Here is an 18,315-nt window from a genome sequence, read left to right as displayed (position 1 = left end):
ATTTGTTTTTAAATTAAAAAAAAAAACAAGAGCAGGTGAAAAAAAGAGAACTAGGCGATGTTGGCGCCATCCAAGCCACGTGGATAACGAGTTTTTATCAAAATTCAATTCAATTCTTAATTTCTTCTTTTATCATATCATGTCTTCTCTTCACCTAGATCTCTATGATTTGTTACTCTTTTTTCTTTGACAAAATTTATCAGTAAATTTCTCTCTGGTTACTCACTCATCAGATATCTTATCATATTCTGTTTGTTTTTATGAAAACAATATGAAAAGGGCTATCTCGGTACGTCATAAAAGTTTCTTGATCACCAAGTTACATTCATTTTATGTTGTATGTAATTATAAGCATTGTATATAGATCAGACATTCTCTCTATTTCTGAAAAGAAATCGAAACTTCTATATGTTACTATAATTTTTTGTATAAAAATTTTAATGTATCTTACTAATTGAAGATTATTTATATTTAATGCACTTGATAGTTTTTTTTTCTATAGTAAATGATAACATTGTGTTAAGAAATATATGGTTGTGCAGGTGGGATCATTAGAGGGAAGAGGTGTGATAGAACTCGAAAACGCGATTCTACTAAATCCTTCTTTATTTCCTAGAAAAGTTGCATCATATGAAGAAGATTCACCAATTGATCACGAGTGTGGGAAATTTTCACCAAATATAATAAGAAGTAAAGTTCTTAGTAGCATAAAAGTTGTAGTCCTTTCAACCAAGATAAACTTGCTTATGCCTTTTGGTCCTATGGCCATTTTGGTAGATAGATTGTTCCATAGTCATGTAAGTTTCTTTATTCATTTGATTGCTAAATAATGATTCGGTTGTAAATCGCGCAACTTGTGATTTCTTTAAATGTGTTTCAGGGTTGGGTTTTTGTGTTCAGCTTATTAGGTATTATACCCTTGGCCGAGCGTTTGGGCTATACAACCGAGTAAGTTATTCATATATTAGAACCTTAATTCTTATCCCTCTTTCCGTGAAGAAGTTGAAAAAACTGTGATACTTATTCTGTTTTTTTGACTGCGTTTGATGCAGGCAGCTAGCCCTCTTTACTGGACCGGCAGGTAACTTTAGCTTTCCCTTTTACAATAACATCGTAGCACCGTGATTTCTGCAGGGGCGAGGAATTTGAGTTTTTGCCAATACTTTGCAGTTGGTGGTTTATTATATGCAACATTTGGAAATGCAACAGAGTTAATCATATCAATTCACGCACTCAAAAGTGGTTTGATTCGTCTTGTTCAACAATCGCTACTAGGCTCGATTCTGTCTAACCTGTTGCTAGTACTTGGATGTGCATTATTTGCTGGTGGATTAGTATTTCATAAGAAAGAACAAGTATTTAACCATGTATGGTTTTGTTCTACTAAAACAAGTTTTCATTTCTCCGAGTTTGTTTTCTCGTATAGCAGAAATTGACGTTAACTTATCATCAGGCAGATACTAGTGTGGATTTCGGATTACTATTGATGGCGGTGATGGGACTGTTATTTCCAGCAGTTCTCCATGCTACACAAACAGAATTAGAATATGGGAAATCTCAGTTATCTCTTTCAAGATTTACCAGTTGCATTATGCTTGTGGCATATGCTTCATATATAGTGTTTCAATTCAAGAGTCAGAAGAATTTGGAACTTCCAGTTTACGAGGTTAAGCCTTAATATCTCCCTTTTCCTTAATGAACAATGAGAATCAAGGATTAATTTTGATCTATTGTTGTTACTGATGATATTTAGGACAAGAGTTTCGACGAAGATGCTTCGAATGATGCTGAAGCTCCTGAGATTTCGATGTGGGAATCAATGATATGGATTTCGATCTTAACAGGAGGTATATCTATCTTGTCAGAATACTTGGTTAAAACCATAGAGGTAACGAGCATGTTCTTTGTTTACTTTTTCCTTTCGATTATTTGTGTTTTTATCGCATAAGTTATTGTGGTAAGATGAAAATATTTTCAGGGGGCATCAAAAGAGTTTCAAATGCCTGTGTCATTTCTTAGTGTTATTCTTCTTCCAGTAGTAGGGAATGCTGCAGAACATGTTGGATCTGTTATGTTTGCTATCAAAGACAAACTTGTAAGTATTATCCATAATTAGTGCAGTCAAAGACAAATTTGTATCAGGCAGAATAATATTAATGATAAATAAAGATGAGCAAGAGTGTAATTTTCCTTTACATTTAATCGACTCTGTAGGATATATCGCTGGCCGTAGCTGTTGGATCTTCAATACAAATATCAATGTTTATGGTAAGATTTTTCTCAATGAAATTTGCTTTTCTATTTTGTTTTGTTATATAGTTTTTCTTAGTCTCCTTACACTTCAGTGTTTAGTCTATTTTGTTATAAATCAAGTGTGATGAAGCAGAAATAAACACAAATGTGATTCTGCTAATCATTTTATGGCATATCCATGGTTATTACCGCGCTTGCTGCAGATTCCATTTTGCGTGGTTGTTGGATGGATAATTGGATGCCCTATGGACTTAAATTTTCTGCCATTTGAAACAACTTCTCTTTTCATGTCAGTTATCATAGTTGCCTTCATGTTGCAAGTAAGTCGATTTCTGAGCTAAGTTCCTTCTCCTTAATTTGCTAAGTATACTAAAAATAAAATTGTAATTTTTTTTTATCTTTACTTGAACTTTGTTTCAAAATGCAGAATGGAACTTCAAACTACTTCAAAGGAATAGTGCTCATTCTTTGCTATTTGATAGTTTCTGCAAGTTATTTTGAACATATTGATCCTATGTCAGTTGGTGAGTTATGATACCCTTCCTCTTAAACCGAAAATGTGATGCCAATTATATAAATTTACAATGTTCCAATACTCAATCTAAATATATATATTTTTTCCTTTCAGACGATAATCCTTCAACTGCTGTCGGTAAGAGTTAGTGACATTAAAGTCTCTTGTTTCTTGTTTCCTTTCTAAAACCAAGGATTGCAATTTTTGTGACTTGATGATGGTACAAGACCAAGTTAAAGAACCCTCAAGTTCAATGGCTAAAAGTGGGGAATATGAACTGTATATCTATCAGATGAAATGATATTGCAAATTAAGAAGCTACTTTTTACAGTTTACTCATTTTAAATAAGTACCACTTTCAATACTGGAAATCAATATTCACCTGTTGGTCATGACTTTGAAACTTCACTAGACTCTTATGGTTAGATAAAAAAAAATCATAGTTTTAGTCTTATGCTTAAGGTTTAACTTAATTTCGCTCACATTGAAATCTATGGAATACATCCTTAGTCAAGTTATAAAGTTTGCACTACAAGAAAGTAAACGATAGCTATTCAGGCATATATGGAATAACAAGATTAGGCAACTGATAATCGTAATTTACAAACATTCTGCTAATCATCTGTAAGCTCTACCAAACACCTTCTAAATCTATTTAACATGGAAGAAGATTCAATACAGCATTTGTTAAAACAAAACATTAAGGAACGAGAATAAGGTGTCTTAGAAGACAAGGTAAGTGATAGAACTACTTAAGAACGACTGCTGCATTCCTCAGAGATAGGTATCTTTGCACATAATCATTAGGAAGCGATCTGATCGTCTTGAAAACATCAGTATTTGCATACCGGAGATTAGTCTTAGGATCATAGTAAGGTGCCTGCAAGGTAAATTGATCAGTTAATTCCCTAGTACAAATGCTTATCATCACCATTACCATTTTCTTAATTGGTTAAATAATTTATTAAATCAACATGCTTCACACAAGGCAATATAATAATATCAATAGAAAAGTTTTAGCTGTATGTTGTTTATGCGTGAAGTTAAGTCAATAGAAAATCTTAAGGAATATATAAGTCAAGCCTGCAACAATTTCTTTCGTAACTTGTGTAAAATAAAAATGTGACAATATCCTTTTAAACAGAGATTTTGCGAACTTCTTCCACAAAGATCACTACATACCTCAAAGCCAGTAATATCGCAAATTCTCTTGCAGGGATGCATGGAAGGGGGTGACTCAATATTGACATCTGCAAAACAATTCCATAAAAAATAAATTAAGATTCTTTTACATGGAAGGCACGCATATAACAACAAAAATTAGCACATTGGAGTCTCCGACACTGAAGTTAAACAATCCAAATTTTCTTTCAATTGTTGAAAGAATAAATGTTATTAAAGAGAGAAAAAGTACAATTAGAGGGAGAGAACATATCCACCAACAATGAAAATACAAATAACAAAACTAAGAATGTAAAAGCATAAGAGCACAGTATTACAATTAAAATTCCCAACAAACACAAATTTCAAATATTATCATAAACTCTTAACAAAGTATAGATGAAAAAAAAAAAAAAAGAAATTTTTGTAATATACTCACAATTGGGCTCATCAGGAGGGTAATTCTGGTAATTCTCAGCCTGAATAATCTGCTTAAGATGTTTCCAGTGTCTTCCTCTGGATTGGCCTTTAGGGTATTTATCATACATTTGAACTCTCTTAAAACTGAGATAGTTTGGCAACACTAACTCTGCATCCAACACCTCTGTCTCCATCTTCTGACCCTTCACCAAAAATCCCTTTTTTAGTACTTCCTAATTCGTAAATTCATAAAAACTCAAAATTCAGCTCCATTTACAGCAGAGAAACAAAATTGCAAAGCAGAAGGTTCAAGAAGACAAACCTAATTGTGCGAAGGTGAAGGGCGTGACGGTGTAGCCGCGTACAGAGTGAAGAACTGCGAATCAAAGAAATATTCAACGAAGTGAATGCAAACTGAAGTGTGAAGGAGAAAGGAATTTAGGTTTTCTAATTTCTCAATTTCTGATTCGATTTTATGGGGAAAACAAAAGAAAAACGCAAATCAAATTTTGTTCATTTATGAACCGGGATTTTTAATAAACCGGACCGGTTCTATGGTTAATCTAGTTTAGTCCGGTTCGAAGCAGTTTTGGCAGTTTGTTATCTGTAGCTGACTCTTTTTAAAATAAAATTTATTATTCTCTTTTGTTTCTAAAATAGCAATACAATTGACAAGGATTTGGGTCTTTTAAGGTATGATTATGTCAATAAAACAAAGACTTGATCACATATAAAAAAATAATATGAACGGAATAAGAAAAACATCCTTTTCGTAATAAGAAAACAAATTGCAATTGTGTAGAGATGTTAAAAAGCATCCTCTTTTTAGTTTATAATGGAAAAGAACTGTTTTTAAAGGTTAAAAAATGAGAAGTTATATATTTTACATGATAAAATACATCTATGAGAAAAAAGATAGAGGAGCAATTAGAAGATTCATTGCAAGGCATCTGTTGCACTTAAAGCAAGATCACTCCCTTTTTCATGGATTCCTTTCTACTGGGATAGAATTGGTCAATTGGTCCAAACCCTTATCACCAAAGCTCTTTGGTTCATGCCAAAAACCTAGAGAATCAAATGGAGTAGGACTGAAGATAACCATTAATAAACAAACAAGCATATTTGTATTGTCTTGAATTGGAGCCGAGGATGACTCATACTATGACGAAAGCCACCTTAGTAAGCTTTCCATGCCGTGGTGACGGTTCTCTACTGACTAGAGAGAGTACCTGAAAAAAAGGTTAATATTTCGCCGCTCAAGTCAATATGAGATTGATATCAAATTTTGCAGATTAGAGTCAATTCAAATATGGTGTGACTAGTCACACTTATATAAGGGAGTCCGACTCCGTAACCTTCCCCGGTCTTTGGCGTGAAACGGGGGTGACTATTAGATGAAGATCAACTGTTCTAATAGAAGGAGACACGTGCTCATGTGCAATGCCATATGATGCAGGTCCTGCGTTGTGGCAAGTTCCTGAGGAGAAATAGGTCTATGTAGATTGTGCTGTAATGTGGCAACTTCAGGTCTATGTAGATTATGCTGGTTTTTGTGGGCCGTTGGCCAGCACCATGTACCAAATTCAAGATTTCACAGAGATACAGCCAAACTACGCCATTTAGCTATGGAGCAGGATATGTTGTACCAAACAGTGTAATAGATCCAGGTCTTGTTTATGACACAACAATGATTGATTACTTCAACTTCTTATGTGTTGGGCCAGTTTACTAGTTAATTGAAATAGTATACTTCGATCAAAGTTTCTGTGTTGGGGCAGTTTACTAGTAAAATTTAAACAGTATAGTTTATTATTAATCATTAAACTATAGCTAAATGGAATCTATAGACTATAAGGATACATAGATAGTTAAAACAAAACCAACTACAGTAATAGTAGCATTGTTTAGTTATTCTACTTTCTCTTACACAACTATGATTATCAATCATTGTAAGAGAATATTTCCATACAAGAAAATTAATTAATGGCTATATGCAATTTATAAGCCACCAATAAATTAGAAAACAAATTAGATAAATCACTTTAATTTCTAGCTAAATAGCTTGCACAACTAATGGACTCTTAACATAATGCTTCCCATCAGACCAAGTCATCTTCCCAAACACATAACTCTTTGTTGCTTTTCCTTTGTTCACCTTCAATTTTACCTTAAACCTCTTTTCTTCACCAACATGTTTGAACTCCAATATACTTGGCTTCACCGAAACTATTATCCCGTTTGGATTCTGAACATGAACAATGTATGTTGCTGGAGCACCAACATTTTTTAATGTCCTTTTAACTGTCACTGATCCAGATAGATTTGGAACAGTGATTGAAGGGTAGTTTAGGTTGAGGAGACTGAAATTCTTATGAAAATGGTAAGTAGCATTTGAAAACAGTGACCTTTGTGTTTCATTATAGCCTAAAGCACATAAGAAGTTGAAGTAATCATTCATGGTTGTGTCATAAACAAGGCCAGGATCCATTGCTTTGTTTGGTTGAACATGTCCCGCTCCATAGCTAAATGGCGTTGTTTGGCTGAAGGAAGCATTCAGAAGTGGCTCTGCCTCGTTGTCTAATGTTGTAGCTGAAAATAATAGCAAACAATTATGACCACCATGTTGAGATGAATACTATATGGCCGCAAGACTCACAACAATAATTTTTTTAGCATTGAGTAGTATGAAATTTTGCAACTTTGATATGCTTAATGAAAACTTTGAATTCGACAATTACATTGGTTAAATGTGTAAGTATACAAATTTTGCATCCTTACTTACCTCACACATAAATTCATTTGCTGTAATGCTTAAGTTAATGTTTCTTGGTATGCAAGAAAGGGTTAGAGTGTGAGAATCTTAAATAATTTAATACCTGTGGTCATGATAGCTGATTTAATAGCAGCAGGACTCCAAGAAGGGTACAAGGCTTTCAAAAGGCCTGCAATGCCTGAAATATGGGGGCATGACATTGACGTGCCGGAGATTGAGTTAAATTTAATCCGGCGATAGTCAAACACTTGGTTAGTCGGCCCTTCAGCTTCAGTGTAAGCGGCTATAACTGACACTCCTGGTGCAGTGATATCAGGCTGAAAATTATAACAAGAGTTATTAGATATCAAACACGTGTCAATAGATTACAGAGAGGAAAAACATAGTTTCAGGAAGTAATGATGATTAACACCTTTAGAATTTCAGGCACCATAGTATTTGGTCCTTTGGATGAAAATGCCGCCATGAAAGGGGCCGGCTTAGTATGCAATTTTGTTGTTGGATATGCAATATAAGCCACTGGAGACCTAAAAATTGAGTCCAAATAATCAAGTTTAAGAACCGTTACATTATTATTTTTCTTTAATTAAAGGCTAAACCAAAATATTATGCTCGATTTCTTACTTGGATGAGTTAACATAATTAAAGACTTTTAATCCATCGGAGAAATTGATGTGAGATGCAGGAAGAACATGAGGATCAGCTATGATTTCATTTCCAGTAATGATATCATTGGCAAGGACCATTCCTACAGCACCAGCTTGAAGTGCTTGTTCTCCCTTGTCCACTCTTGCACTTATTCCTCTCAAACAAAGCACTATCTTACCCTTCACCTTGTTAGGATCCAGAGTACCATTCTGGCAAAGCACACTGCATTATCGATTAGATCACATTAATTTCATTCACTACAATCATAGTACTATGTTTATGCTTAATGTAAATACTATGTTCATTGGTCATATTCGGGTATTTCACACTTACGCGTCTTCATTTGTTGCACTTGCCAATTTAGCATCTGTTGCTTTAATAATTGGGTAGAATTTGTGCGCTAATCTTGTCGCTGATAAGCTTTCTCCCTTTAAGGTTAAATTGTTACCAAGAACAACATAACTAGGGAACTCTCTATCCATCGTGCTAGCACCAACCGTAATATACCAAGGAGCTAGATTTTCTACGGTAGCCTCATTCGGTCCACTATTTCCAGCAGAACAAACAACAACAATACCTTTCTTAGCAGCATGGAAAGATCCAATAGCAACACTATCATTGAAAAAGTTAGAAGCAGATCCACCAAGGGACAAAGACAAAACATCAACCCCGTCATGAATAGCCATATCAAAAGCCGCAAGTATGTCCGCGTCAAAGCACTCGTCACCATTAATTGGAGGCCAACAAACTTTGTATGACGCAACTCTTGCTTTCGGTGAACCACCCTTTGCCGTTCCATAACCTTGACCGAAAACACTTACACCCGGGACCATGTTTCCACCCGCTGTTGATAATGTATGGGATCCATGGCCTTCATTGTCACGAGGCGTGTTAGAGGACGAGTTGATTGGCGTAGGTAACCTCGAAGCATAGCCTTTGTTGAAATACCTTGCTCCAATTAGTTTCCTGTTTTGTCGATACACTTATTATTAGTTTGTTTTTACATAAGTTTTTTCAAACCTCTAAAAGTTATAATTTTATTTGATTTTTTAACTTATAGCAATCTTGTTTCTATTATGGAAATAAAACTGAATATCTTTCTTTGGCTACAATAAGCATTTGAATCTTCCTCTAAGTTATGAATCATGATTATGTCATAAAAAGAAAAACATAAACTTTATCATACATAAAGTAATATGAAAGGAATAAGAAAACATCATTTTCATAACATGATGAAAAATATACTTAAAGCTTGTTTTGAATAGATAAGAAAGAAGAATAAAAAGAATAAAAAAAGAGTTAATAGAAAAGATGCATTGGAAGGTACCTGTTGCAGTGGAAAGCAAGATCAGACCCTTTTTCACAGATTCCTCTCCACTTGGATGGAATTGGTCCAAACCCTTCATCATTAAAACTCTTTGATTCAGGCCAAACACCTAGAGAATAAAATAGAGTGGGACCAAAGTATAAGATAACAAGTAAGAAAGAAACAAGAATATAGTAAATTGGAAAATTCTACACTTCCAAATAAAATATCCATATTACCATTGGCTTTAAAGCTATCTAGATTCTAGATGGACCTATTACCCATCCATTTTGATTTCACAGACAGCTACAGTTTGGAAGAATTTTGAATACCAACTGTTAAGCTGATGTAACAATTTTCTTATTGGTTTTATATTGGACAAATCCACCACCACACACGAGTTTTTGTTTTATTCATAGTATAATAATAGTATTACTTTTCTTCCAATCAAGAATTAATGATTATTCTAGTGATAGAGAAGGCGTTGTAGTGTTCAATATTTATCGGTCTTCAACACTTATATGACATCCGTACGATAAATGTTGAAAAAGTCAGACAAATATTAGAAAAGTTAAACAAGTATTTTAAAAATTGTTTTTCTTTGATTCGACATTTTTTGGATAGATATCCGACATCTGAATCTGAATGACACTCATACAATACTGCCCGACAATTCAAATATCTAAAATTATAAATAGATATAGATATAAATAGATGAGAAATACTACTATAATAATATAGATATTTTTAATATTAATAATGTCAGAGTGTCCGTGACATGTCGTGTCTTGTCATGTCCATGTTGGAGTCAATTCAGAAAAGAGTGTTCTATCAATTGAATTTCTTCCAACCACAAAAGGTGCCGCAATTTTTCTAAAATATCAGACAGGAACTTTCATACGTTGTGAATAGAAAATCGTTATTCTTTGCTCTTTATGATGGCCAGATTCAAATAAATAATATACTAATACTAATCTTATGTATTCAACTTTTTCAACCAACAAAATATCAAACTGTGATTTGATCGTTATTTGTGCGTGGAGCTGTATCTGTCACGTGTGTTCATCAGTCAACGATCTAGAATTATTATTATTAATCAATTTCTAGCTTCTTAATGTTGGTAATATATCTTTGAAAGGAAAAAAATATAAAATTTCAAACAAAAATAATAAGGAAAGTGACCTGTATCAAGATTAGCTATGATGACACCTTCACCAAATCTGGCTTTGTTCCATATTGAGTTGGATGTTATGACTCCATAATTATCTTCTAATCCCATGAATCCCCATGATCGAGTTGTGTGTAGTTTCCTTCCATTGTTCTCAAAAACCGACAACACATTTGGATGTTCTACAACAAAAAGGTTATTATATATGAGAACTATAAGAAAGAAAAAAATAAACAGAAAGTTCGGAATTCTAACTTGCTATCTCAGCTGCTACTTGTTCTTCCAAAGTTGCTGCAAAACCATTGATATGTCTTGTGTAGGAGTAAAATATGGACTCTTTTGCAGCATCAGAGCTACAACAAAGGGAACGTAATTAGAAAACAAAACAAAAAGTTATATAATATATAGTTTTGAATGACAAGAATACCTTTCTAAGAAAGATCCTAGAAACTCATAGTGAGAATTAGTTACACGATCGAACTCGACTGAAGACGATTCTGAATCATGTGAATGGCTTCCTAAGTATACCACATATGACTACAGCAAAAAATGGGGTAGAGATTAGAAGTGATTTTCTTAGTTTATTTTTACAAAGATTAATGCAAATAGAAAACTGAAGTAATGTCTCACCTTTTTTTTCAGTGGGAAGGTGGATGTTTGAAGTAGAGAGACAAGAAGAATTAGGAGGAGAAAGAAAATGGTAGGAGAAGTAGGTAAAGCCATTAAAGAAATTCAGTTTTTTTTGTTTGCTTTGTTTTTCAATGCAACAGAAGCAAAAACCTTGGCTTTTATAAAGGAAACAAATATGATTATTAGTATCATACTTTTGAAAAGAGCAGTTGTATAAATACAAGACAAAATCGTTTAAAATATACTTTTAAAACAATCATAATCATTAATCCAAAATTATATGGATCAGATGACAAGAGTTTTTTCCAATTTAATTAAAGGTTATAGGTTCTGAGCACAGCAGTGTTAAATTTTTATTAAAAAGAAAATCTTAAAAAGTATCAAAATTGATATTAAATTATTTAACATTTTTGTGTGGAAATAATAATACTTTATTAAACAAAAAACATTACAGTCACAGCGATTCCAAAATGGATCCAGCATTCCAAAATAACAAGGCCTCACATTTTAAGGCATCATCAATCTACCAATGCACTCTTCTCTTTATGCTTACAGTCAGTCACTGTGTGCCCGACTTTACCACAACGAAAACACCTCATCACCTCTGTAGTACATGCATTACTCTTATGACCAGGTTTCCCATATTTGAAACATACAACACCAGCAGGAGCATTTCCCCCACTAGTCTTGTGACCCTCAACAATTTTCTATTTACCCTTACCAGTTGGAGCATCATAAGGTTTCCCGCAGTTCTGTTGGTGCTTACCTCTCTTCTAACTTATAATCTTATAATGAGCATTATTATCCTCTTCATAGATTCTGCAACTATTTAATGAATCTAGAAAGTTACGAATCTTTTGGTATCAGATCGCCTTCTTAATCTCAGGAAGTAACCCGTTCTCAAATTTAATGCACTTCGAGAACTCACCAGTTGCCTCGTTATAGTGAGGATAGAACTTTTCCAGTTCCACGACTTCCCAACATATTTCGTAACCGACAAATTTCCCTACTTCAACTAGAGGAATTCAATCTCCTTCTTCCCACAGACATCCTCGGGGTAGTATTTCCTCAGAAAATCCTTACTGAATACAACCCAAGTGATAACTTCACCTATAGCCTCCAACCTCTGACGAGTCTCCAGTCACCAGTCATCAGCTTCGACTGCCAGCATATGAGTACCATAACACACCTTCTGCGCTGGGGTGCAGACCATCACTCAGAAAATCCTTTCTATCTCCTTGAGACAAGCTAACACTCCATTAGGATCATACTTGCCCTTGAAGGTAGGAGGATTATCCCTTTGAAAAGTCGCCAAACTACGAGATTCACCATGCGCACTAGCGTTAGGCTGATTCTACATAGCCTGAGTCATCGCTTCTAAGGCAACATCAATCACAACAAACAACAGTTAGAAACTAAAATGACAATATTGGATTGTCAAACGACACTACTGACTCGACAACGTGGTCGGATGCACCGACCTGCTCTGTTACCACTAATGTAACACCCAAATTTACCCCGTCGAATATTATTAAGATCAGAGTAATAAAATTACATTCAACACAAACCAAGATACCAAATTTCTTCATAATACAAACACTTTCTTGCAACTAACAACAGATACATAACACATTTAAGTCAGATTGAAATTCTGGTATGACCGACTCGGATGTCATTCACGATGTCAAGACATCTGATTTGTTATTAATGTAGCAGAGGGAGAACAAAAAGATCCCCCAACTTTCAATTACCCCTAAGAAAGAGTCAATGAGACCTGGGATCACATATGTTTAGTCAACATATCCGGATTGTAAAGTTTACATGGTTCTGTAAAGGAACAGCTAACACTTCTGAACCTGATGTTATACACGATGTTATAACATTCATCACTGAACAAACAACACAATGCAGAAGATAAAATAACACAATTAATTGTTAACCCAATTCGGTCTAACTACCTACTCTGGGGGCTACCAAGCCAAGAAGAAGATTTCACTATCAGTAGTACTATTTTATGTAAAAACCTCAAGTTTACAGATGAACGACCTCTGGTTTACCTAGTCACTACCCAATGCAACCTTTATCACAGACATCCATCTAAGACAAGAGAACCTCTGCTCACTCCCTAGTGATACCTAACTGTTACAACCCTGCAACAGCTATTTACACAATTAACAATGAACAATAACTTGATCTTGCTTCACAGCTTTAATCAAGAATACAATACTCAACTCTTACCTACAGGTTTCGAGTGAGAATAATCACTTATCTTACCTAAAGGTTTCGAGAAGGACATGGCAGCCATCCCACAACCTGGGTGGTCTACCTGTAGAAACCCTAATGACTACATCTTTTCTAAACAACGTTTTCTATATCAAAACTAGGTTACAAAGATTTCTATTTATAACCTATTCCCAATTGGACTTGGGCTTACAAATCGAAGCACTCCTTGATGTTACAAATCTGCAGAAATCTTTTGCTATAATTAAGGTCTTTTTAATCACGAGTTTCCTAATTTATCTCCTAAATTAGAAACTGTTGAATCTTCAATCTTCTGATCTGATTCTTCCTGAATCTTCAATCTTCTGATCTGATTCTTCAATATTCTTTTGACCTTTAAATTTGCGCCACATAGGATTACAAAATATTCTACGAATATCCTGTATCTGTTGAGTAACAAACTGAATTTTCCTTCCAGTTCTGCAGGCGCGATGTCATGAGTTGATGTCATGACATTCCATATAACATCTTGCATGTACCTGTTTTGTTCTTTTTATATTTGCAAGATTACACTTGTATTATGTTTTACTGCTATTATGTTTTAGTCAAACATAGATGCCAATCTGCCAATAAAAGCACTAACAATCTCCCCCTTTGGCATATTTTGGCTAAAACTAAACATTCATTAAAAATGCAGCAAAACACAAATATTTTAATTTTCAAGACAATAAGGAAGAACAGAATTTTACATTCTCAGAATTTGGCTTTACCTTCTGTTCTTTGGGACTTGAACCACATCATAACATCTTCAATATGCTACAAAATCCTTTGTTTCTTTTTACAGTAGCAAAATCAAAAGATGATATTCTCTCCCCCTTTTTAGACATAATATGACAAAGAATAATCCGATGTCATAATATGCAGTGGAACACCTTCATGCAACACTGATGTACACGAGGAAGACGATGGGAGAAGGCCTTTGTCTTGGAGGACCAATGATGGCATAAGAGACCCCTTCCTTAGTTTTGAACCAGAAACCAAATCCTAACTTAGACCCTGAGAGAGGACTTGAGTGAAAACTGCCCACCAATCCTAGTAACTCAGAATACAAATCAAAATTGTGTTCATAACTCAGATCACAAATTACAACGACAATAGTTCCTATACTGAAGGTTGTATATGGTGGAACATCGTTGTTGTTATTGCAGAAAAACCCATGGTAGAGACCATCAACATCCCTAGCCCGTGTTTTTCTTTTTCTAAAGAGGTTTTGGTACAGCAACCCATCACAATACCAAACCCAGACACGACTCATAAGAACACACACGAACGTCATCTTGAGAGAATTTGATTTCTATAATCCATGGAGATGCCATTATATAGCCATTGGAGATTATAGGAAATAACGATGGTCTTTGGTCTTGTTCAATGGTCAAACGGTTAATTAGGAAACAGTTCCAAAAGCAATTACTCTTTCCAAAGCAGTTTTTGACTGTTTTTCTGATAGGAGTTATCTTGAAATACCAGTGCATGCATAGTCATTGATTGTACTTTACACCGACCACTAATGTGTAGATAAACTTCAAGACAGATTTCCTTGTTTGACTTAGAAGATTCAATGTCTTTAAACATGTCATGACATCCTGTCAGACATTGTCACTTTTCTTCCTTTTTAAGCACATAGCTCAAGATTCTTTAAAAGATTAAGACAAAGCATCCTACGGACCAAGTAACAGACTCCCCACTTACTCACTAGTCATAGTCATAGACTTCTATTGTTCTGAACACCTTGATACTGTTAGGCATACAGCTACCTCATTAGTGTAGAGAAAGAATTGTGGATTCCAGTTGCACATGGTTAGATTTAACCATTGACAAATAACTGACAAAAATGTCACATTTTCTTCATGATGTTAAAGTATTTTTAACCAAGAAACTTCTCTTGACAAAAGAAGTCACTCCCCCTATCTGAGACAGTCTGAGCTTCTTTAAGGGATAAGCTTGAAATGATGAATGGAAAATATAAGACGCATCTTCATATCTTCAAGAGCCGCACCCTCTGTTCAACTATCCTGCTGAACACACTCACTATAGCAAAGTTGCTCCTTTACATTAAATACTTACACCAGAAGTAAGATGTCATAACATTGTGTCTGACATTTGTACTACCAGTATTTACCACAAGGTTCATCTCTTTCTTCAACAGACCCTTGTCTACTAACTTATCTCCTCCAGAAATGATCAACTGATGACCTCTTGACCCTAGAAGCACGCACAGAGAGGTTGCCACAAACTCAACATACACAACTGCCACTTCTTGAACTTTGTTGAGCATAACCCTACCATGTTTGGATCAGATCATGGTCTGCTTAAGAAAATTCGAAATCCTTCTTGATATGGTGTTACTCAATCTCACACATCGATTAACATGCTCCTTGAACTGGAAGGATTCTCCTTTATCCTTAGTTGTGTTGATCAGATCATAGAACTTTTGTCTTCATAGTCGTTTTCACTAAGTGAAGTCTTCATCATGAGAGTAATTATGTATTGCCAGAACAAATTAATTACATCCAGATCAGAACCTGCCCATTCTAATCCACATTATGCCTGAACTTCCACTTTAGACAATAATGTCGCTTTTTCAAACTTCTAATGCATATTCCTAGTCCTTCTTCCAGGATAAACGCACTTTGTGATGTTGACATTACTCAATACATAAGTTCGTCTGAACTCAAACAAACTCTGACTATCCATAGAGATAACACTTCTCTATAGAGGACTTGGAACACAAGAAACAATTTGTGTTCACGACACGAAACAAGACTCTTATTCTTTACCAAACAACTGTAAAGAATAACCTCAGACTTAACAATGTCTGAACACTACCCTTAAACCCTATGATTGTCATAATTAGACAACCATAACCTAGACTCTAGATATTTCTCATATTCGAAAGAAGAACACGAGGGACTAAAACAAAACGAAAAGACTCTATAAACCTGAGTAATTTAAATAACATACTTGGACTTTAACTAAAGTCTCGATCAAGAGATGTTATTTGAAAAGGAACTGCACCAGGTGGACTTGTGCATAGGTTGGATCATGCACTAGGTCAGAACAAGTGATACACACCTTCAATCCATGTCTTCGGATGATAATGCAAAGAATATTCTTTGCTGGTCTTTGAGAATAAACATGATTTGAGTTATGTTCTGACATCTTGTGTGACTTTGTTCTTCTGACTTCAAGGTTAGTCTTTGAAGGAGTTTACATTAGGATAGAAGCAGAATAACATTGTCTTTGCCGATCTTCATACTCTTTTACCCCCCTGATATATACAAATTTAGGACATTTTTTATGTTCGTCCTTGAAGTTCCCTTCATTTAGAATTTGCCACAGTTTCCACGTTTAGAGACCTCAGTTTACTTGCTACAAAAGATTCAGATTGCCATACTCTACAACTTGAAGTAGAAAAAAACTATGATTGTATAACCATAAATCAATCTTCAGCATACACGTCTGAGTCATTTCATACAGACATTGTAAATATCCAGCTCCCATCAAGATATTTAACAGAATCAGTATGCTACACCAGATACTTTTGCCATTCTTCCTTAATGTGTGAAGATAATTGAGAACTCATAGCTAGAAGAACTTCTTCTTAGTCTAACATTCATGTTCTAAACCCAATAAGTACTAAGTCTCCCGTCAAAGTACTTACCAGCTTTTCAGTTAGAATTTGCTATTCACACTAGGTCATTCTGACTGATTACCTCTTCACATTTATACTTTCTCCTCTTGGCAAATATACTACAAAGAAACTGAAGATCTTGAGATGATGTTGTGACATCAGATATGACATCATCCTTCATGGTTCTTGGTTAACATTCTTAATGTCAAATTGACAATACTCGGGGTGAGAATAGAATAATTCAATTATCAGCAATATCCAGACATATCAAGGAATATAATAGCCAACATCTCAATAAGCTTTTCTTCAGACTTTCATTCTGATTTTGAGATGATGGATGCCATAGTCTGCACCTATAGAGGAGATTCCCTCATTTTAGGTTTCTGGAATAGAATTAGTTATAGCATGACACTGAATTAGTCAGATTCATCTAACTTCCTTGATTCCAAACAACACTACCCTTTCTGGATAACAACTAGGGTAGTACACATTCTTGACCATATTTCACTGTGGTTGAGACACAATATTCAGCTCCAACAACTGCTCTATGGTTATGATTGAAAATACACCTATCTGGTTCCATTGATCAGAGGAAAATGCCAGATGCAAGCTCTTCTTAAGTAAATCATAAAGGATCAGAAGGGAATACCTTCATGAGTTTTCTTGCGGCACTGAGCTTTTACTTCTAAATGAATTTGTGTAGAAGCACATGTTAATCGTGTCCTGATCAACTTATAGCCAGATGTTTCCTCTTCCAGACCAGGAGTAGGTTCCAAACCAATGTTCTCACACTACATTAGTTTAGCACCAGAACATCTGTTCTTCAGCTGGTAGCTGCATACCAGCTCTTAATGTCCTAACATCCAATAAGACTTTTGTTCCTCCTTCTAGGAACATTCCAGCCTTGAACTTTTTCAAGGTTCGCACTTGCAGATGATTATGAATAACATTATCAGTTGACATTCATCAGCTCTAATAAACCATGTCATTATGAGTGGACTTGAGAGATTACTCAAGTATCTTTGACACTTTAATCGAAGCTGTAAGGTTCTGCCATACATTCTGTTGAATATACTTAACCCTAGAATCTTTCTTATACACACGGGGTTGCACAGAGACTATGCAGCGGAAGATAGTCATACTTCAACAGAATTCAACAATGCTTACTTCAAGTGTTAGTTGTAAGCATGACAACTACAGATTGATTGCTACTCAACCTTGCACAATGCTTGCTTCTGCACCAAGCAATAACTAGACCTAACCAATATCCTGACCTGATAAACTCACATATAAACAGAGGTTACCTTATCAATATCTTCACTCCCGCATGAAGGTTTTGATGCGATTCTTCTCTGTCCATAAATACCGGTCGAATTTGTTCAGAAATTCAAATTCTTCACTCCCGCATGAAGTCTTTGGATTAAGCACTCCTTGTTCGAGCATCACAGTTCTAGGTCAGGTTGGTCTAATCCCCCACATATAGGTCCATCGTCCACTTCAAGGGAATATACAATATGAACATTCCTTGTTC

At 35.0% G+C, this 18,315-nt stretch overlaps 3 protein-coding genes across 6 annotated transcripts; 1 reads left to right on the top strand and 2 right to left on the bottom strand.

Moving 5' to 3' along the window:
* The first annotated feature begins 271 nt into the window (after positions 1-271).
* On the top strand, positions 272-2,788 carry LOC131658184 (vacuolar cation/proton exchanger 5-like). The gene is made up of 11 exons (XM_058927509.1): positions 272-289; positions 543-797; positions 881-948; positions 1,053-1,081; positions 1,171-1,301; positions 1,427-1,666; positions 1,754-1,888; positions 1,979-2,095; positions 2,215-2,268; positions 2,457-2,573; positions 2,681-2,788. Exons 1-11 carry the CDS (start codon positions 272-274, stop codon positions 2,786-2,788), a joined length of 1,272 nt encoding a protein of 423 aa, XP_058783492.1.
* A 542-nt stretch (positions 2,789-3,330) lies between these two features.
* On the bottom strand, positions 3,331-4,856 carry LOC131655916 (protein EIN6 ENHANCER-like). 4 transcript variants are annotated; one of them, XM_058925716.1, is made up of 4 exons: positions 4,671-4,856; positions 4,368-4,577; positions 3,950-4,017; positions 3,331-3,647 (listed from the first exon to the last, which is right to left on the bottom strand). In XM_058925716.1, exons 2-4 carry the CDS (start codon positions 4,540-4,542, stop codon positions 3,516-3,518), a joined length of 375 nt encoding a protein of 124 aa, XP_058781699.1. In that variant the 5' UTR covers positions 4,543-4,577; positions 4,671-4,856; the 3' UTR covers positions 3,331-3,515. The 4 variants fall into 4 exon arrangements, with proteins under 4 accessions (XP_058781699.1, XP_058781697.1, XP_058781698.1 ...); XM_058925714.1 differs by having other exon boundaries at positions 4,368-4,581; positions 4,671-4,854; XM_058925715.1 differs by having other exon boundaries at positions 4,368-4,545; positions 4,671-4,850.
* Positions 4,857-6,191: 1,335 nt separating this feature from the next.
* Positions 6,192-11,042, bottom strand: LOC131661635 (subtilisin-like protease SBT5.3). The gene is made up of 10 exons (XM_058931240.1): positions 10,874-11,042; positions 10,671-10,780; positions 10,499-10,596; positions 10,258-10,425; positions 9,097-9,205; positions 8,103-8,735; positions 7,746-7,991; positions 7,534-7,648; positions 7,225-7,438; positions 6,192-6,937 (listed from the first exon to the last, which is right to left on the bottom strand). The coding sequence occupies exons 1-10, from the start codon at positions 10,964-10,966 to the stop codon at positions 6,402-6,404; spliced, it is 2,322 nt and encodes a 773-aa protein (XP_058787223.1). The 5' UTR covers positions 10,967-11,042; the 3' UTR covers positions 6,192-6,401.
* Between the last annotated feature and the right edge of the window lie 7,273 nt (positions 11,043-18,315).

This window comes from Vicia villosa, linkage group LG3 (genome assembly GCF_029867415.1).
Source record: "Vicia villosa cultivar HV-30 ecotype Madison, WI linkage group LG3, Vvil1.0, whole genome shotgun sequence".
NCBI classification, from domain to species: Eukaryota; Viridiplantae; Streptophyta; class Magnoliopsida; order Fabales; family Fabaceae; genus Vicia; species Vicia villosa.
This window is presented reverse-complemented; position numbering and strand designations above follow the sequence as displayed.

What these genes read in the sequence shown, in the direction of transcription:
- LOC131658184 (XM_058927509.1), top strand. An exon ending in CCTCTTTACTGGACCGGCAG is followed by an intron (nt 1,082 to 1,170) that starts GTAACTTTAGCT and finishes AATACTTTGCAG; the next exon opens with TTGGTGGTTTATTATATGCA. An exon ending in TTCTGTCTAACCTGTTGCTA is followed by an intron (nt 1,302 to 1,426) that starts GTACTTGGATGT and finishes TTTCTCGTATAG; the next exon opens with CAGAAATTGACGTTAACTTA.
- LOC131655916 (XM_058925716.1), bottom strand. Translation starts at nt 4,542, where the DNA reads ATGGAGACAGAGGTGTTGGATGCAGAGTTAGTGTTGCCAAACTATCTC. An exon ending in CCCTCCTGATGAGCCCAATT is followed by an intron (nt 4,018 to 4,367) that starts GTGAGTATATTA and finishes ATTGTTTTGCAG; the next exon opens with ATGTCAATATTGAGTCACCC. An exon ending in GCGATATTACTGGCTTTGAG is followed by an intron (nt 3,648 to 3,949) that starts GTATGTAGTGAT and finishes TTTACCTTGCAG; the next exon opens with GCACCTTACTATGATCCTAA.
- LOC131661635 (XM_058931240.1), bottom strand. Translation starts at nt 10,966, where the DNA reads ATGGCTTTACCTACTTCTCCTACCATTTTCTTTCTCCTCCTAATTCTT. An exon ending in CCTTCCCACTGAAAAAAAAG is followed by an intron (nt 10,781 to 10,873) that starts GTGAGACATTAC and finishes TTTTTGCTGTAG; the next exon opens with TCATATGTGGTATACTTAGG. An exon ending in CTTGCTTTCCACTGCAACAG is followed by an intron (nt 8,736 to 9,096) that starts GTACCTTCCAAT and finishes TCGACAAAACAG; the next exon opens with GAAACTAATTGGAGCAAGGT.